The following is a 21,815-nucleotide window of genomic DNA, read 5'->3' as shown; positions in this document are numbered from 1 at the left end:
CCCATCTCTTGAAGCAAGTTCTTCAGCCATACTAGCTCACATGTGGTATGGGCCATAGCCTTGTACTCTGCTTCTGCACTACTTCTTGCCACCACTATTTGTTTCTTGCTCTTCCAATTTACAAGATTGCCACCGAGGAAGGTACAATACCCTGTAGTTGATCTCCTATCTGATATATAACCAGCCCAGTCAGCATCTGTGTACCCTACTATCTCAAGAGTTCCTCTACTTTGGTATAACAAACCACGAACTGGAGCACGTTTTAGGTACTAACAATTCTCAGAACAGCTTCCCAGTGAGGAACCCGAGGATGTTGCATAAAATGGCTCACCACACTCACAACAAATGATATATCTAGTCGAGTAATGGTCAGGTAGTTCAATTTGCCCACCAACCTTCTGTATCTTCCAGGATCATCAAACTCTTCACCCGCATCAACACTCAGCTTGGCATTGAGTTCCATAGGAGTCTCTGCTGGTTTAGCACCTAACAATCTCTATTCCTAGGAAATATTTCAGCTTCCCCAGATCTTTCGTATTGAAGTGATCCTATAAGAATTTCTTCAACCTGTTGATTCCATTGCTATCACTCCCAGTTATGACAATATCATCCACGTACACGACTAGCAAGATTTTCCCATCCTTTGAGTTATAGCTGAACACAGAATGATCAACCTGACATTGTTTCATCCCAAAGGTTTTCATCACTTCAGTGAACCTGCCAAACCAAGCACGTGGAGATTGTTTCAGTCCATAAATTGCCTTTTTGAGCCTACACACTTTGCCAGACTCCCCCTGTGCAACAAACCCTGGTGGTTGCTCCATATACACCTCCTCAACTAGATCACCATGCAGGAAGGCATTTTAGATGCCAAGTTGTACAAGAGGCCAATCATACATAGCAGCTAATGAAATCAGCACCCAAACTGAACCAATCTTAGCCACAGGAGAAAATGTCTTCATATAGTCCACACCATACATCTGAGAATAACCCTTGGCCACCAACCTCGCTTTCAATCGCTCCACACTGCCATTACGAAGAAACTTCATTGTGTAGACCCATTTACTCCCAACTGTGTGCTTACCGGAAGGAAGAGCGGTGAGTTCCCATGTGTGATTATGTTGTAGAGCAGAGAGTTCTTCTTCCATGGCTTGCCGCCACCCTAGGGAGGCAAGAGCTTCTTGGACAGTCTTGGGAATGGGAACAAATGAGAGTAATGATATAAATTTGCAATGAGAAGCAGAAAGGTGAGCAGTAGAAACATAGTGTGAAATGGGGTGAGAAGTACAAGTACGTTTACCTTTTCGCAGAGCAATAGGAAGATCAGGATTTGAAGGAGAAGGAGCAGTAGCAGGATCTGTCGACAGAGGCTAAAGTGGAGGAGGGCTCGATGCACTTCTGCGGGTATACACTTGAGTGATTGGCGGCTTCTCAGTAGTAATAGGCATAGGATGTGCATCTACAGTAGAAACAGGAGCGACTGGAAGGATGTCCACAATAGGTACAAGAAGGGGAACCACAGAGGGAGAGGAAGAGACCCCAACATCTGAGAAGAACGGAACTAACTCAAAGAAGGTGACATCAGAGCACACAAACGATTTATAGGATTTTGGGTTATAACACTTAAAACCTTTCTGAGTCCTTGAGTAGCCAAGAAAGGTAGACTTAGTAGCTCGAGCATCCAACTTGTCTAACCCAGGCCCCAAGTGTTGAACAAAACAAACACAACCAAAGATTCTTGGGGTAAGAGGAAATGGAGATAACGTGGGAAACAACACAGAGAAAGGGGATTGACTTCCAAGGATTGACATGGGCATCCGATTGATCAGAAAACAGGATGTGAGAACAACATCACTCCAAAAATGTTTTGGGACATTCATATTAATCATCAAGGATCGAGCAGTTTCAAGAAGATGTCAATTTTTTCGTTCAGCTACACCTTTCTGTTGTAGGCACAAGAAGTTTGATGAATGATCCCATGATGTTCTAGGTATTGCTGAAATGGTGAGGAGTTGTATTCTTTGGCATTATCGGAGCGAAGAATTTTAATATGAACACCAAATTGAGTGCGTATTTCAGCATAAAACTTTTGAAAAATAGGGAACAACTCACTACGATCTTTCATAAGGTAAATCCATGTCATTCTTGAAAAGTCATCAACAAAGATTACAAAATACTTATACCCATTGTATGACACCACTTTAATTGGACCCCATACATCGGAATGAACTAAAGAGAAAGGACTTGAGAGACGACTATCAACTCTTGGACTAAATGAGACTCTATGATGTTTACCCAATTGACATGACTCACAATTTAATGATGAAAGATGACTCAAGGAAGGAACCAATAACTTCAAGGCCTTGAGAGAAGGATGACCAAGTCTGCAGTGCCATTGAAGAGGAGTAAGAGATGACTGAAAAGCTACTGGAGGACCACCACCATCAAGGCAATATAATCCACCTGCTTCATGCCCTCCACCAATCTTCCTCCCCGTCTTGAGATCCTGAAACACACAAGAAGAAGGGTAGAAGGTTACAGAACAATTAAGAGACTTGGTTAATCTACTGACAGACATAAGGTTAAAAGGAAACTTAGGGACATATAAAATAGAGGATAAAGGCAAGGAGGAGAGATTAACATCACCAACACCACAGATAGGAGATGTAGAACCATTAGCAAGTATAACTGTTTGAGGTGTGGAGGAGTGGGAAAGGGAAGAAAATACATCATGAGTCCCAGACATATGGTCCGAGGCCCCAGAGTCAATAATCCAATGTGAGTCTTTGGAAGCTAAGCAAGCCATACCTGAATGGGCAAGTGTAGCGGTGTTCTGCTGAGATGTTTGAATGAATTGCTCATATACTTCACATGGTACACTCACTATTTCCTTCTCAGAAGCACAAGTAGATGTAGAGAGGATTGGGTTAGTTTGCCGACTTTCAGTAATTGTGTCACTACCCTTAGTCCTAGCATGGTTAGCCCAAGTGTTGGGTGCACCACGCAAATCATAGCAGAAATTAACTGTGTGCCCCTCTAAACCACAATGTGTACACTTTCTCTGAGTATTACTCCTTCCTCTTCCCGGACTTCCCCCTGAGTCTCGGCCTCCAGTCCGGCCACTAGCCTTGCTAAACATGTGACCACCACGGTTGCTTGGGAGTCCACTCCTGACACCACCACTTCTATTTCCACGACCACCCCCTTTAGTCACTACCAAACCAAATCTGTCAGAGAGAGAAGAATGTTCTCCCAACTCAATAGATGTCCTCTTAAGACGAGCAAAGACTTCTTCAAGTGAGGGAAGAGCGGATCCTCCCAATATTTGTGCTCTAACAGGCTCATACTCAGCCTTCAACCCCACAAGAAACCTTGTCACATCAAGCTGCTCATGTTGCTGTTGTTGGATCTGAACATTTGGTGTTAGAGGATGATACACATTAAGCTCATTACGAATGTTCCTCAAACTTGCATAGTACTCTTCTAAGCTTTGACTCCCTTGCTTCAAATTGAAATACTCTTGATACAACTGATACACCCTAGTTGTATTGTCTTGTCCAGAGTATAACTTCTTAGCATGATCCCAGATTTCCTTAGCTGTATCTAGGAACATGAAGTTCACACTAATCTTTGGTTCCATGCTGTTCCAGAGCCATGCCATTATATGTGCATCTACTTGTTCCCAGTCACTGAACCTAGGGGAATCAGAGGGAGGTTTCTCCTCTCTTACATGTTTTACCTTCCTCTTGGCCTTCAAAAACACCTCTATAGATTTTGCCCATGGTACATAATTCTCACCATTCAACTTGATGGATGTCATTTGAACACTTAGATAGTCTGGAGAAAGCATGACACCTGTTTTGTTATCATCCCCATTTTCAAATGAAGCCATTTTAATTATTTCACCTTCAAATATACAACACAACCTCACACTCTTTCACAAGACTTATCTCACTTATAACACCACCAATTCCAGCTTCTTTAAATACACATTACACTCCACACACTAAGGCTGAAATCACTCAGTCTTCACATCAAACACCTGGGCTGCACACTGCAAAACCATTCACCATCAACACACTAAGACTGAAATCACTCAGTCCTCACGTCAAACACTTGGGCTGCACACTGCAGAACTGATTACACACAAGGTATAGGAGATCACTTTTAAATATTTTGAAACATAGATACACCAATCACCACGACACAACCACCACCAATCTACTGCTGTTGTGAAATTCAGCAGTCGACAACTCTTCTTTCAACATACATACGAAGAGAAATGCAGAGGAACACGACTGAGATGCATATCAGTCAAACTGAGCACCACCACAACCAACTTTTGAAACAAAAGGAAACATTCACAGTTCCTTACTTGGACAAACAACAGTAGTGTTCATACCTGTCCACATTCAGCCCTCTTCGATACTGAATAGAGGGTTTAGTATACCACTCCAACGACCACCACAGCAACGACTGAAGGCATCCTCACCTCTGGGCCCACAAAACGACAGCTCCTTTTCAGCCCCTTATCGAACCTCCACTCAGATCAGTCGAAAAGGAAGAAGATGACTGTGAAAGTTGGCGGCGATCCCAGAAAGAGAACAGCAGCAAGAAAGAAATGAGGATACGACCTTACAGCTCTGATACCATGTTAGTAAACCCTAGCAGATTCTAGGTTGAAGTAGAGAAGAAGAAGGAAAAGAGAAAGAAGAAGAAGAAGAAGAAAGAAAAGTTCGGCCAGACTAGAAGAGAGTCAAAATCACTCTTCCCTAGCTGACCCACTTGTATTTATTCAAAAAACATAGAGTTACAGGAAAAACCATTTTGTCTCTCATAGAAGATGGGACACATAACTTAAGCTCAGATACAATAGACCTTTCACTCTCAAGCAGATAATCTAGAATGACCAAAATACCCCTGACTCGAGCATTCTAACAACTTCCAAAGTTTTTGAATTAATTCAACCTTTTTGTATAAAATTTTGAAGACAAAGGATTCGATCCAGCTGGTACAAGTACTGTTCTTGATCAAATCCCATTGGATGTAAATGATAATAAGAAAGTTGCTTTCGAAAGATATCAAAGGATAGTACATACTTGAATTTGTCTTCAAGAGTATATATTCAGTTTCAAGGGGAATTAAAACATAAGCCAAACAACAAGCAGCATTAAAGGCCTACATCCCATCATTTTTGCAAAATCACTGAATGAAATAAAAAAAATACCATGATTTGGTAGAACACCTAGGACTATAGTTCAACCACAGAGAATAATACTATGGCTACAAAATAAATACCTGGAACCCTAGACTATGAGCAACATCAATTATGCTTTTTCGGGTAATGCCAGGCAGAATGGTTCCCTTAATTGCTGGAGTAGAAATAGTTGTACCCTGGGAAAGTACAAGCAATGAAAAGAAATCAGCAATAGATGCAGCAATGTTCATAATAAGCATTTCAATGTTTGATTAAGGACCTTACTCCAGAAACATGTACTTTTATTTTATTGTTTATTTATTTATTTGGAGAACCTCAGCCCAGTGATCATATTAAAAATGCTGTTTTAGGGCAGTACATATCAACACATAAAAAGAAAGGGATTTTTTTATCAATAACAATAAAAAAGGAATTCATTCGTTAAATAATTAAAACTGTTACGACGCGAGGTTGTGAATTCATTCATAATCACTTGCTGTCTATTGACCCCTTGTTTAGCCAGACAATCAGCCAAACAGTTTGCAGACCCCCATACCTGCCTAATTTGTATCTGCATGTCTTTTGAAAACCATTTGAACCATCTTAATTCATTTATGAAGCTCCACACCACATTCTTTACCTTCATTAACCAATTACCACCTTCTAATCATGTTGAATCATCAATCCCAAAACTGCCATTACTTCAGCTTTCTCACCCCAGATACTACTGCCAAAATTTCTGCCCTTACCAAATCTCCTCCTTTTGGACTAGAATACATTGCACATGTGGTTTTGTTCTTGTTAGAGTTGGTCGAGTAAGGGTAATTTAGTCTTTTCATTATAGTTTAAGTAGTGTAGTGATGTGGCAATTCTGTTTTGTTTTTTATTTTTCTTGTCCCATACTTAAAGTAGGGGTATATTTGACTTTGTACCCTTATTTTAATATTCAGACTCTCTAGTTCGACAGCTTTCTTCCTACTTCTTTTTCTTCTTTCTCTTTCTCTCTCTTTGAACATGACTTATCTGAACCACTAAAACATGGTATCAGAGCACTAAATAAAAGAGATGCGATCTCTTTTGGCTGTGATCTCAAGTTCGTGGACCTGCGATCTCTTCTCTTCTTTCCTCCTTTTCTCTGAGGTGCGATCTCAGTTACACAGGTAGAAGGCTGCGGCACACCCAGTAGAATGCTGCAGCAACCTTTTTTTGGTGATCCAGGACTGCCTCAATCCCATTACAGGTTTTAGGAAGGTGCGGCAGCCCTAGGTGAGTAGCTCTCAGATTGCTGTCCCCATGAGTGACAGCCCTAGTGGTTGTATGATGGTGTTTGTTGTGTTACGGACCCTCTACTGAGCAGTTTCAAGAGGGGTTTTTTCTTTATTTGTGTTTGAATGGTGATGTGAGAAATAATGTGGTTAACAGTAGTGATGTGAGAAATCAGTTTTTTTTTTTTTTTTTTTTTTTTTTTTTTTTTTTTTTATGGTGGCTGGTGGAGAAAGTGCCATAAGGTGATGTGCAAATTGCAGCAGTGTTGATTGAATAGCAGAAATCCTTTTTGTTGGTTGATAATTCAGAACTAGGAGAAATCTAGTGTATTGAGAACATAATGGCAGCAACCGGAGATGGTGGTGGTGATCAGAAATCTAATGTGGTGGTCCCCTTAGACTATTTAGGTGTGCAAATAATATCAGTTAAACTTAATGGTGAAAATTATGTGCCATGGGCCAAGTTGCTGGAGGTTTTTCTCAAGGCCAAGAGGAAGGTGGAACATGTGGAGGATAAACCATCGGTTGACTCCCCAAGGTTTGCTGATTGGGAACAAGAGAATGCCCAAATCATGACATGGCTATGGATCACAGTATGAAACCCAAGATAAGTGTAAACTTTATGTTCTTAGATACAGCCAAGGAAATATGGGAACATGCCAAAAAGCTCTATTCAAGACAGGATAATACTATGAGAGTTTATCAGCTCTATCACGAGTATTTTAATTTGCAGCAAGGAAATCAAACCCTTGAAGAGTATTATGCAAGTATGAGGAACCTCATAAATGAACTCAGTGTCTATCATCCCCTAACTTCAGATGTTAAAATTCAGCAACAGCAAAGGGAGAAACTTGAGGTAACCAGGTTCTTAGTGGGGCTGAAATCAGAATACGAACTAGTTAGAGCAAAAATATTGGGAGATTCTGCTCTTTCTACACTTGAGGAGGTCATTCCTCGGCTTCGTAGGATTTCCTTGGGACCCACAGAGAGTACCACAACGTCTGACAGATCAGTGTTTGTTGTAGCAAGAGGAGGTGGATGTGGCAATAGAGGGGGAGGACATACATTTCGAGGAGAAGGCCGTGGTAGTCCCATGTTTGGTCGTGGTGGTGGAAGTGGTGGGGGTCGTGACTCAAGGGGAGGCCGTGGTAGAGGAAGAGGGCACACTATTAGAAAGTGTACATATTGTGGCAAAGACGGACATACGATTAATTTTTGTTATGATCTACATGGCCGACCCTCTACATGGGCTAATCATGTAGTTGCTGGTGGTGGTGATGTGAGTGATAACCAACAGACAAATCAAACACCTTCCACATCTACATCTGCTTCCGGGAAGGAGATAATGAGTGTACGACAAGATGAGTATGAGAGGTTCCTTTAGGCCACTTCACAACATAACATTGCTACTCTTGCACACTTAGGTCTATCTGGCATCCAAACCTTCTCACTGGATTATTGATTCTGGAGCCTCTAATCACATGACCGGGACTCCAGGTGTGTTTTCTTCCCTCTCTAAAACTTCCATATCACAAACTGTTACCTAGGCCAATGGTTCTTCTTCACCCATGTGTGGTTGGTAATGTTGACACTACATCATTTTCTTTATCATCTGTTCTATATGTGCCTAAATTTCCATTCAACCTAATGTTTGTTAGTAAATTAACCAAGGCCCTTAATTGCTCTATCACTTTTTACCCTTCATCTTGTGTTTTTCAGGATCTCAAGACGGGGAAGATTGGTGGAGAGCATGAAACCGGTGGATTGTATTATCTTGACGGTGGTGGATCTTTAGTTGCACTTCAAATTGCCTTGACTCCACTTCAATGGCATTGTCAGCTGGGACATCCATCACTCAAGGCTCTCAAGCTACTAGTTCCTTCTTTGAGTCATTTCGTGCCAGTATCGGAAACACCATCGGGTTTCCTTCAATCCTAGGTTTGATAGTCGTATGTTGAGTCATTTTTCTTTAGTCCATTCAGATGTTTAGGGTTCGATAATGGTCACAAGTATTTTGTCATTTTTATTGATGATTGTTCAAGGATTACATGGATTTATTTAATGAAAGAAAGGAGTGAATTATTTTCTATTTTTCAAAAATTCCATGCGGAAATACATACGCAATTTGGTGTTCCAATAAAAGTTCTTCGTTCCGATAATGGTCGTGCATACTTTCGTCCTTTCAACAATATTTGGAACAACATGGCATCATTTATCAGACTTCGTGTGCATCCACCAATCAACAAAATGGGGTGGTTGAACGAAAGAACCGTCATCTTCTTGAGACTGCTTGGTCTATCCTTCATCAGATGAATGTCCCTAAACATTTTTGGAGTGACGCAATGCTTACGACTTGTTTTCTCATTAATTGAATGCCCTCCTTCATTCTTCATGGTCGATCTCCCTTTTCTACCACTTTGTCTTCCTTTCCATTAACTCCCCAGTCTTTGGGTGTATGTGCTTTGTTCATAATCTGGAACCTGGTTTAGACAAGCTGGATGCATGCTTTATTAAGTGTATCTTTCTTGGCTATTCTCGAACCCAGAATAGGTGTGTCAACGGTATTCAAAAATCCAATTTCGAATTCAAGATTCGATATAATTGAATCGAATTTAGATAATTCGAATATCTAACCGATCGAATTCGGATATCCTATTCATACCGAATAGCTAATCGGATTCGAATTCGGATAATGACCTTATTCGATTCGATAAATATCCGAATTCGACTGATTACTTAATTCTTATATATAATATATAAAATTTTTAAATGTTTTACATAATTTATATATAATAATTAAATTATATAAATAATTTATATATTCATATACTTTATATAAATAAAATATTTATTTTATATATTTATTAATTACCTAAAATAATTAATTAGCCAAATTAGAATCGAATCAAACCGAATATTTAAATATTTAATCAGATTCGAATTAAAATGTTAATTTTCAATATCTGTCGGATATCGAATCGAATTCGAATATTGCTTGATCCGTTTCAAATTCGATCCGTTTACACCCCTACCCAGAAAGGGTATAAGTGTTACAGTCCTATCACTCAGAAATCATTTGTCTGCCCTGATGTCACATTTTTGGAGTCCGTGCTATTGTTCTTAGGCCTCAATGTACCGCCCTCTTGACCACTGATCCCTTTTTCTCTTCTAGTTGGTGATCTCATTCTGGTTGTTCCTATTATGTCTGACCCTTCACCTCCTCTAGTGTAGATTCCTACTGAACGACCATCGACCCGGCACGTGTATACTCATCGGTAGACATCGGCACCTCCTCCGACTTCTACCTCGTTTGCGGATCTTGTAGTTGCTTCTGTCCCAGAGTTGCCTACCTCTTCTGAACTTGATCCTCCCATTGCATTATGAAAAGGTAAAACATAGTTGTACCTTACATCCCACTTCCAATTATGTTTCTGTCCCTCATCTTTCCACTTCACATCGCCAGTTTGTTTCTTTGTTGTCCTCTATACTTATACCCAAGGATGTCCAGGAGGCTCATACTTCACCATGGTGGCATCAAGATATGGAGGAGGAACTCTCTACTCTTCAACACAATCACATGTTGGAGCTCACCACTCTTCCTCCTGGTAAGCATGCTATAGGTTGTAAATGGGTGTATACTGTTAAATATTTACTAGACTGCAGTGTGGAACTGTTAAAGGCCTGATTGGCTGCTAAAGGTTATTCTCAGTTATATGGGGTGGATTATATGGAAACCTTCTCCCCTGTGGCTAAGATTGGTTCAATTTGTGTCTTGATTTCCTTGGCAGTTATGTATGATTGGCCTTTGTTTCAGCTTGACATTAAAAATTCCGTCCTCCATGGTGACCTTTTGGAAGAGATCTATATGGAGCAACCACCAAGGTTTGTTGCTCAAGGAGAGGATGGTAAAGTGTGTAGGCTTAAGAAGGCAATTTATGGGCTAAAACAATCTCCTTGTGCTTGGTTTGGGAGGTATAGTGAAGTGGTGACAAATTTTGGAATGAAACAATGTCAGGTCGACCACTCAGTGTTCAGTTATGATTCTAAAGTTGGGAAGATTTTATTAGTGGTTTATATGGATGATATAGTTATAACTCGTAGTGACAGATTAGGGATTGACAAACTAAAGGCCTTCTTATAAGAATATTTCCAAACAAAAGATCTTGGGAAGTTGAAGTACTTCTTGGGTATAGAAGTTGCCAGGTCGAAACAAGATATACATTTGTGCCAACAAAAAATATGTTCTTGATCTATTGGAAGAAACGGGATTGTTAGGTGTGAAACCAACTAAAATACCCATTGAACCAAATGCCAAGTTGAGCAGTGATGCAAGTGAAATATTTGATGATCCTAGAAGATAATAAACAGTTAGTGGGGAAGTTGAACTACATAACCATTACAAGACCAGACATCTCCTTTGTTGTTAGTGTGGTGAGCCAATTTATGCAAAACCCTCAAGTACCTCACTGAGATGCAGTTCTTAGAATTGTACGATACTTGAAGGGAGCTCTAAGTTGCGGGTTGTTGTACAAACCAGGGGGAACACTTGAGATAGTTGGGTATACAAATGCAAATTGGGCAGGCTGGGTGTTTGACAGGAGATCCGCTACAGGTTATTGCACGTTTCTTGGAGGAAATCTGGTGACGTAGAAGAGTAAGAAGCAAACTATTGTGGCAAGGAGTAGTGCTGAAGCTGAATACAAGGTCATGGCACACACCACATGTGAGATTTTACTGTCCCTAAACTATTCTACAAGAAGTTGGATTCTCAATGAGCAAACCTATGAGATTATATTGTGACAACCAAGCTGCAATCCACATCTCACCTAATCCGGTTTTCCATAAAAGGACAAAACACATAGAGGTTGATTGCCATTTTGTAAGGGAGAAAGTCCTTACTGGAGAGATAAGCACAGAACACGTGAGCTCTGGTGATCAATGGGCAGACTTCTTCACAAAATGTTTGAGTTGAGGAAGAGTGAACTATATATGTAACAAGCTGGGATTATATGACATATATTCTCTAGCTTGAGGGGGAGTGTTAGAGTTGGTCGAGTAAGGGTAACTTAGTCTTTTCATTATAGTTTAAGTAGTGTAGTCATGTGGCAATTCTGTTTTGTTTTTTATTTTTCTTGTCCCATACTTAAGTTGGGGTATACTTGACTTTGTACCCTTATTTTAATATAATAGAGATTATGGTCGACTAGGAGGTTTTCAGACTCTCTAGTTCGATTGCTTTCTTCCTTCTTCTTTCTCTTTCTCTTTGAACCGGACTTATCTGAATCACTAAAACAGTTCTCATACCTTACCACTCACCCAATTCTAAAAGGCCCACTATTACCCATGCCACTTCCATCAAAGTTCAGATTCAATCACCTCTATCTAGAAGTGTCCAATCCTTTGCTATTAGTTTTTTAGAAGAAGACCCTGGTACTGCCCCCCAATTCCTAAAAATATCATCCACTATGAAGTCCAAAAATAGTTCAAATGTTTTCACCTAATGTGCTACACTTAGAGTGATGATTTCAATTAATACCTCCCTACTTTTCTCTTTCTCCTAAAAAATTATTGCATTTGTTTCTTCCCAAAGTGCCCAAATCACAATTGCCCTTGCACATTTCCACATAATTCTGACCCTTCTTTTTGAACATTTCATCACAAACATATCAAACAATTTGTCCAAGATAACAGGGTTGTTCCATCTGCACCCGAAAAGAGCAAAAATTCATTCCCAAATAAATCAAACAAGTGGACAAAGGATTAAGAGGTGGTAAGCTGTTTCACCATTCAATCTACACATGATACACCAGCTAGGGGACACACTGCAACATATCACAAGTTTACTGCTTCCATGGAAGACTTTCCAACAAAAACCATTGACTTTTGGAGGAATAGGAACACCCCATACTTCCTTCACAGGAAAATGTGGAGAAGAGGGATTGTTCAACAAGGAATTAAAGAAGGATTTACAAGAGAAGTTACCATTAGGATTAGGAATGCACCAACAGACATCTCCAGCAGATTCATCAAGGACCACCCCATCCAACAAGTTCAAAAGGTTAGACACAAGGGAAATTTCAGATTCAGATTCTCTAAGATTCCTAAGGCCCAAGTTCCAGTTCAACCCAGTGAAGGGATGGGAGATCCATCATATGGATGGCCGAACCCTGTAAGGAAGGTTGGGCGAAATTTCAAAAATTTCTTTTCTCCCATCCGGGAATCGCATTCCCTAATTTAGAAAATTGCATTTTCAAGGTTCGTTCTTGAATCCAAAACCGGACCAGATCTGAAACCAAAAGGGAAGAGAGGGATATACCTGATACGAAGTAGCAGTAACTCCCAATGAAGGTGTTCACGCCCAAGGAGAAGACCAAAACCCGCTTCCACTGAAGATGACATAGTGTGTGATGAAGCAGGATCAGCAGGATGACTCTTTAACAAGAACCAAGATTCTAAGGCAAGAATTGAACAGGGGCTGGTGAGCACGACTTTAGATTGTTTCTTCAACCAAGAAACAATATCAAGAACCTTTTTTTATCAATTCCACAAGTGGAAATTGAACTAGGTAGGGATGGAAAGAATAGGAGAGAATTCTACAAATTGTTGTGTGTAAAACTGAGGAATTCGCCCCTATTTATAGTCTTCTTTGGATTAGCCGCCTCCTAATCTAATTAGGAGAGAGTTTATTGATCCAAATCTGATATTTGGATTTGGACTCTTAAATGGATAAGACTTATCTTATCCTTCAGCTAATCCTAATCAGATTATAAATCAGATCTTGCCCCTTTTAATTAACTAACTTTAGCCCAGTTCGAATTGGGCTTTAGGCCCATTAAGCTTATGTGCTCACTTACTCCTTAACCTGCTCTTGGTTCTCTTTGTATGGCGTGGGACCCTTACATTGATCTACACATCAGCCACATGGGTTCAGCTAAGCCTTTGTTACAAGGCTTGGCCGAATTCACTCTAGGAGACAGTGAACCCCTGAGTCCATCACCATGGGCTCTTAATGGGCCCAACATTTTACACTAAATGGTTCTTGGATCCAGCCACCTTATGAAAACCTAAGAACTATGGGAAGATGCAAGATTAGCCCATCAGTTATTACCCTCAATGGTCTTACACTTAACCCCTCAGTTCATAATGATCAAACACCGCCCGATAAGAGATGACCTCTCCCTCGGCTGCAAGGTACAGTTCTGCACTCTCTACTCACATGGATCCCGAGAATTAAAACATTTTGCAAACATTTTTGAAACCATAATATATATATATATATATATATATATATATATATATATATATATATATATATATAATATAGCAAAAAACAAATTTCAACGTTTGAAATCAACTGCTGGCAGTTTAGGTTTCCATCAGAAAGTGCACTCCCTGATCATTCACTTTGTCGATAAAGGGGCTGATCCTGTCACTATGATCACCCACTTAGGTGAACTCTCGGACTGTCCCAACACACCCAGGTTTTGACCCCCTTTAAGGATCTCACTGATTGGCATATCAAAGACAGCCCGATCCGACACCTAGTGCAGTACCATAATCGAGTCTAGGGGTCAAGGTGTAACATTCCAGTTTTGCCCATCTATCTCCAAGGTCCAAGGCAATACTGGAATTTGGTCTGGTTCAGGGTTTCAAGAAAACCCACACTGCATATATCTCAGGTCTCACCCTAGCAGGTATGACAAGCCACCCCAACCAACTTGGTGGCACATCAGTGTCAGCTTTGGTAGGATAAATCTCTGCAGATTTATCCAACGACTATGAAGATTTAAACTAATACGAGTCTCATAATTGTTCAGTTTAAGGGTATTACACAGAAACACACCACAATGACATGAATCAATTATGTACTTTATTCATTTACAATAAATGTCAAAAGATACATCAATCTAATTGGAGCTAAGGGCATAATTGTCTAACACCCAGAGGGTGAAGAATGTAGAAGAAAATTAGATAGTTCCCACAATGAAGACTACCAGCACTATGTGGAGTACAAGATAGTTTCCACAACATATTTCCATTTCCAGTTCCATGGGTAGTGGCATGAAATTTTATTGGAGCCAACATATTCCCTAGTGAGCACTATTAGTAATATACAGAGTACAAGATATAGTATTATAAGATAAGTTGATGACAATATTGTAGATGCGTTGAGTTACAATGTTATTGCCTGCCTAATTTACATGATTACCACTTTGAGCTATCTCAATATTCATTTCAAACATGAAGTCAAATATTAGTTTTTTGTGTAATAGATTATTTGATTCTATTACAACCATTTTCATTTTTTATGAGTCCACAGTTTGCTTTAACTCATTCTATCATGAAGTTTTGAATCTTAAGGTTTAGAGGACAACTTCAAAGTGTATTCTTTTGTTACAACCTTAGTTTCTTAGCTTTGTTTACTGATTTGGAACAAGATAACAATTTAAAAAGATGTGCCTATGCTTCTTTTATCATTTCATAAAACATCATTCTATTTTTTGCATCCTTTACAATGTTTCCACCATTCTATAATTTTCACAATATTTATGACATTTCTGACATGTTTCCTATATTTGGATGACCAACATTTCCACCAACACCAACATTTTAAACCTTTCTATGAGAAGATTATTGTGCTTTTTTATCAATAAAATTCCTCCCTTATTTATCTTCAAAAAAAAGAGAACAATTCTTACAGAGGTTTGGGTGGACTTTGAAGGCCCTATTAAGCTCTTTTGTGACAAGCAAATCATAATAAGCATAACAAATAATCCTATTTAGTATGATTGTAAAGCATATAGAAGTCAATCGACACTTTATACATGGAAAGTTTGCTAGTAGAGAGGTTTGTCTACCTTTTCTCAAGTTGGGTGATCAATTGGCTGATTACTTAATAACCAAAGGAGTATCTTGGTTTGAAATTAGAAGACGACTTATGCAAGCTAGGGGTGTTAGATGTAAATCAGTCCTCTAATATCAAGTTTAAATTCAGTGATTAGCAGAATAAAACAGATCTGAATAACTATATAAGAGAAGAAGATGGCGAAGAGAAGAGGTAAGAGAAGGAGTCGAATTAATTCTCCATTCTCCTCTAACCCTATTTTATTAAGATCTAAAAAATTAATGATAAGTATGCCCTTAAGTGGGCGGCCAGTTTGGCAGTTACATAAAGGAAATAAACAAGAATAAATAATAGGCCCATTAAGTGTGGCCCATCAACATAAAATAAAAGATATTACAAGAGAGGCTGTTAGGGCCCATTCAGCCCAGTCTCTTTACGCCCCCCCTCAATCTAAGCATAGATGTCAATCATGCTCAGCTTGCTTATATAGTGTGTCAATTTCCCCCTTGGAACTCCCTTGGTCAAGATATCAACCAGTTGCTCTTCTGATGTGATGAATTGTATACAAACTTCTCCTGAAGAGACTCTTTCTCTTATGAAATGCCTATCAACCTCAATGTGCTTAGTTCTGTCATGTTGAACAGGATTATGTGCAATGTTGATAGAAGCTTGGTTGTCACAATAGAGCATCATTGGTTTCTCATAGTCCACCCCCAAATCCTCTAGAAGGGATCGTAGCCATAGTAATTCTGACACACCATGAGCCATTGCCCTGTATTCTTCTTCAGTTGAGGATCTAGCAACTACTGATTGCTTCTTACTCTTCCAAAACACAATATTCCCAGCAACCAGAGCACAATAACCAGAGGTAGACCTTCTGTCATCAATACATCCTGCCCAATCTGCATCAGTAAAGGCTTCCAGCTTCATGTGACCATGCTTAGCAAACAGAATACCTTTCCCTGGAGTACCTTTCAAGAAGTACAAAACCCTTTCTGCAGCAGCTAGATGAGTATCTCTGGGAGAATGCATAAACTGACTAATAACACTTACTACATAGGAAATATTTGGCCGAGTCATGCAAAGGTAATAACAACTTCCCAAGCAGTCTCTGAAACACTCCCTTATCAGGCAAAGGTTCACCATCTGTGGCAGAAAGCTTATGATTAGGATCAATGGGAGTGGAGATGGGTTTAGCGCCAAGTTTACCAGTTTCAGCAAGAAGATCAAGGACATATTTGCGTTGAGATATGAAGATACCATCCTTAGATCGAGCAACTTCAACGCCCAAGAAATACCGAAGATCTCCCAAGTCTTTGATTTCAAATTCAGAGTTGAGAAATCCTTTTAGTTTGCTGGCCTCTTCAATGTCATTACCCGTGACCACAATGCCATCAACATAAACAATCAAGAAGGTCACCAGAGAGTCATTTTTCTTCAAGAATAGTGTATGATCAGATTGTGTTTGAATGTAGCCAAATGAGACAAGAGCAGTCTGAAATCTCTCAAACCAAGCCCGAGGAGATTGTTTGAGACCATAAATAGATCTGTGTAGTTTACACACTTTTCCTTTCATTTCTTTCCCATACACTCCTGGAGGTAGAGAGAGACATATAGACCTCTTCATGCAAGTCTCCATTCAGGAAGGCATTTTTAACACCAAACTGGTGTAGGGGCCAGTCAAAAGTAGCTGCTAGAGAAAGTAAAACCCTGGCTGAAGTCATCTTAGCAACATGAGCAAATGTCTCAAGATAGTCAATGCCATACATTTGAGTGTAACCCTTAGCAACCAACCGAGCTGTAAATCTCTCAACAGAGCCATCAGAGTGATACTTAATGGTAAACACCCATTTACAACCCACTGGTTCATTCCCTTCTGGCAAGTCCACAATTCCCAGGTATGGTTCTTATGCAATGCATCAAGTTTAGTCATCATAGCATCCCTCCATTCAGCTTGAGATAATGCTTCCGGTACAGACCTAGGTATCACATGGGAAGACACAGAGGCAAGAAAGGAGTAGTAGGAAGGGGAGAGAAGACTATAAGATAAGTGTTTGGAGATACAATGGGCTGTACACTTCCGCTTGCCCTTGCGAAGAGCAATAGGAAGGTCAAGGTCTGGGACAGTCAGAGATGGGTCAGTAGAGGGCTGACCTGTTTCCTCAGGAATGATGGGAGTGGCAAGACGCTCTTCTGAAGGAGTGGAAACAACCTGTACATGTCTGAATCTCTGCCTTTGGTACCACCTTTGGAGAGCAGGAGCATAAGGAGGAGGAGGAGCTAGGATATCAGAGGTAGGTCCAGTGGAAGAGGTGGACACCCCATGATCGGACTCACAAGGGATGGGAAAAGGAATGGTTGGAGACACAGCAAAGGGCTCATCAGATTTTTCCCCTCAGGAGGAATACTAAAGAAGGGAGTCAACTCAGCAAAGGTGACATCCCGAGATACAAAGCGGGTGCCACGAACTGGATCAAAACAACAATAACCCTTCTGTGTGGAGGCATATCCCAGAAACACACACTTATGAGCCTTAGGTTCAAACTTGTGCCTTTGGTGACTGTGAATATGCACATAGCAAGTACACCCAAACACATGGAGAGGAAGAGAAAAGAGATCCTCATCCAGGAAGAGAAGACTAAAAGGAGTTTTAAAGCCAAGGATCCGGGAGGGAATACGGTTGATCAGAAAGGTAGCAGTAAGAACAGCATCCCCCCAAAACTTTACAAGAACATGGGATGCAAACAAGAGGGATCTGGCAACCTCAACCACATGCCTGTTCTTTCTTTCCGCCACCCCGTTTTGTTGTGGAGTGTAGGAAAAAGAACTTTGATGAATAACCCCAAAAGTTTCAAGATAGGTGGAGAGGGTTCTCTCAAAATACTCCTTAGCATTGTCAGAGCGGAATATTTTGATACGAGTATTAAACTGGGTGAGGATGAATTCATGAAATTTTTTCACAATAGCTGGTACTTAATCCCTGGATTTCATGAGATAAATCCAAGTGTAAAGCGAATAATCATCAATAAAAAGGATAAAGTACCTATAACCCCCCATGGTTGGCATGTGATATGGACCCCGCACATCAGAGTGAACAATATGGAAAGGAGAAAGTGATATTTTATTGCTAATTGAATAGGAATGTCTACAATGCTTTGTCAGCTCACATGATTCACAATGAAGACTCGATAAAGACACTCCTTTAAACAAGTGACCAAACCGAAAATGACATAATAAAATTTTGTTAACAGACTCTGACACGACTGACTCTAAGGCAACTCCATGAGGTGGTCCCAAAGCTTGATCTGGTGTGTCCAACAAGTATATTCCGTTCGCCTCATGGCCACTCCCAATCATCCTTTGAGATTACAGGTCCTGAAAAACCCATCGGCAAGGGATATTTTCTCTTTCCCAGAGAGAAGGTGATATGAGCAAAATAGGTTAGATAGACTAGTCATATGGTCTGATGCACTGAAATCGATAATCCAAGGGATTTTATGATTACCTGAAGCTGAAGCATGATTTGCAGAAGCACGAGTACCTGAGTGAGCAAAAGCCGATGAGGATGATGTACTGTTGGAAGGGTGAGTTGAAGAAACTGTAGCTTCTAGGTGATTTAGGAGTCTCCCATACTTCTCAAAATCCAACTTCATTGCAGCCAACTGTTCAATGGTTGATTTCTCTTCACTCTCCTTGCTTCCCTCTTCAGGTACTATAGCAACATTAGCAGTCTTGGGTTTTCCCACCCTGACTGCCCTTCTTAGGGTTATTATTGTTCTTAAACCTATCAGGGAGAAGTCCAGGATGAAGCTTCCAGCAGGTGTCCTTTGTATGTCATGGTTTCTTGCAATATTCACACACTTGTTCTCTCTTCTCAGTTAGGCCCTTTGGTTTCATTCCCACATGTGCAAAATGTTCTGTAGGTGGACTCTGCAACTGAACCTGCCGCCTACTCTCCTCACTACTTATCATAGCATATGCTTGTGAAAGAGTAACCTCATCCCCGGCCAAAATATTCTGTCTGATAATATCAAACTCAGGGTTGAGTCCAGTGAGATACTCAAACAACCTATTTCTCTCCACCAGCTTTCTATACATTTCAGCATCCTTTTTACTCTCCCATACCACTGTCTCCATAACATCAATTTCCTGCCATAGGGATTTTAGTATAGAGTAGTAGATTGCCACACTCTTCTCCCCCTATCTCAGGTTTTTCACATCACTTTTCAATTTGTACGCTTTGGCTACATTCAATTTCTGTGAGTAGGTCTCAGTTACATTGTCCCATATCTCCTTGGCCGAAGATATCCAGAGATAGTGCTGGCTTATATGGGGTTGCATAGAGTTAACCAACCATCCTATAACAGTGTAGTTCTCTTGCATCCATTTTTCAAATTCGGGGTCTGTCTCTTCGGGTTTCACCTTACTGCCTGTGAGATACCCGAGTTTCCTCTACTACAAACATAGATTTTTATAGACTGTGCCCAAGCAAGATAGTTCGTCCCATCTAGCTTAATTGTGGTCACACCAGTCAAAACGGAATCTACTGAGGCAGGTCCAGAAACCGGCACCTGCTTGAACTCACTTCCGTATGTCTCCATTAATCAAACGGAAATCAAAGAACAAAAAATTTTGACTATGTAAACTTACTTGAAGCCAAACCAGAACTTGGGTGCTTGAAAAACTAGGGTTTTGCTCCGTCCAGCAGATGGGAGGAAGAGAGAAGAGGCTGCCGCACCTACCAAACTAACCCAAACTCTTCCAAACCTGAACCACCCTCCTTTAGCAGTCACAAGACACCTTCCAAGCACAGAGCGCCACACCCGAGCTTCACCTTTCCTGGTAACCTCAAAAATCTCTAGTCGGCTAGGGTTTCGGGCAGCAACAGAACAACAACACTTATTGGCAAAATCTAGCTAGAACTAAACTCTCCAAACCCTTCTACCAACTAGGCAAGTGATTCTCTATACTATAGAGAACCTATCTCTCCATACACTCTCTTGATTTTAGAGTGTACAGGAATGAAGAGAAAGAAGGAAGAGGTACTAAACCTGCTCTGATACCAAGATGTAAATCAGTCCTCTAATATCAAGTTTAAATTCAGTGATTAGCAGAATAAAACAGATCTGAATAACTGCATAAGAGAAGAAGATGGCGTAGAGAAGAAGGAGCCGAATTAATTCTCCATTCTCCTCTAACCCTATTTTATTAAGATCTAAAAAATTAATGATGACAAGTATGCCCTTAAGTGGGCGGCCAGCTTGGCAGTTACATAAAGGAAATAAACAAGAATAAATAACAGGCCCATTGAGTGTGGCCCATCATCATAAAATAAAAGATATTACAAGAGAGGCTGTTAGGGCTCATTTGGCCCAATCTCTTTACAGTGTCGAACAATTTCACCTAGCTTGAAGGATAGTGTTAAGAAGCGCTTGGCTATGGGCATTTTTGTCTATTTTATGCTTTATACTAATCAGGGGTATTTATGTAATCTTCTACATTAGAAATAAAAACAAATGAAGTAAGTAGTACTTCAATTTCTTTCCCAAATTCCAACAGTTTATAACACTTTCAATTCCCCTAATTTGAAAAGGTTCTCAGATATGAATTCAAGTGAATCACCAATATCACAAACTTGCATGCATCTCAATAATAAACAGAGAAAATGAACAGCTGACCCATAATCTAGTATACCTTCACAACAAAAACGTTACAGGAGGAAACCTCCTCCAAATATTTTTTGTGGACGGAATCAAGGTACAAAACATCAGAAAAGCCTTTGGCCTTGGCCAAACTTTGTGCCTTCAAAACCTATATACCACAAAAACTAAAGTATCAAAAAACATGAATATACTAGAAACAGATGCAAACATGGACATGAAAAGAACTGAATGTCTGCAAGCAGTATTTGCTTTTGAGTCAAGGACATTTCATGGTTCTAAAGGAGACACCTATGCATTAAAGGGCCTTCTGGATGCACCTTATTGTCATACCTTTTGTTGTATATACATGTTTGGTGCCTTCTTAGTCAAGTGAAAAAGGCAAGATTGAAAAGGCCATTACCCAAAGTTGGTCCCAGCTATCTGGGGTCTTGGGAGGGATAGACTGGGTAAGGCCCTAAAATAGTTGTTTACTTGGTTGGGAAGACAACCTGTAAGTAAGAGCTTACCGAAGCATAGTTTCCTATAGTCTTTACACCTCCAGTTCCACCAGGAGTTGCACGATGAAATTCATTCTCAACCACCAAATTTATTGGTGTCAAACCTTCCTGTCAGCAATTACATACACATTGTTCATAATGACCAGGAAATGAGTATATGTCAGGCAAAATTATATGATGAAACCATGAAAATGAAAACAAAACGAAAAAGAAATAAAAGAAAACAAGTGTCAAATGTCAAGGAAGGAAAAGCATTCCAAGAAAAATGCTAAAAACATAAGAGTGATAATACCTATAGACTTGGGTTAGACTGTATAGTCCTAAAAAATAAATTTGCAGAACTATGGG

The 21,815-nt window shown here is 40.1% G+C and overlaps 1 protein-coding gene across 1 annotated transcript in view; it reads right to left on the bottom strand.

Annotated features, from left to right (window-relative positions):
• The window catches only part of LOC148864009 (branched-chain amino acid aminotransferase 2, chloroplastic-like), a 58,688-nt gene that overhangs the window by 17,165 nt on the left and 19,708 nt on the right, over positions 1 to 21,815 (bottom strand). The window contains exons 6-8 of the mRNA XM_088980947.1: positions 21,477 to 21,575; positions 21,002 to 21,118; positions 5,299 to 5,394 (exon numbers count right to left, since the gene is read on the bottom strand). Of these exons, the coding sequence (XP_088837073.1) occupies positions 5,299 to 5,394; positions 21,002 to 21,118; positions 21,477 to 21,575 (312 nt within the window). The remainder of the gene's footprint in view (positions 1 to 5,298; positions 5,395 to 21,001; positions 21,119 to 21,476; positions 21,576 to 21,815) is intronic.

Source organism: Nelumbo lutea, chromosome 3 (assembly GCF_056320005.1).
Source record: "Nelumbo lutea isolate HS-2025 chromosome 3, American lotus-T2T, whole genome shotgun sequence".
Classification (NCBI taxonomy): domain Eukaryota; kingdom Viridiplantae; phylum Streptophyta; class Magnoliopsida; order Proteales; family Nelumbonaceae; genus Nelumbo; species Nelumbo lutea.
Note: the sequence above shows the minus strand (reverse complement) of the source record. Positions and strands in the feature narration are given on the sequence as shown.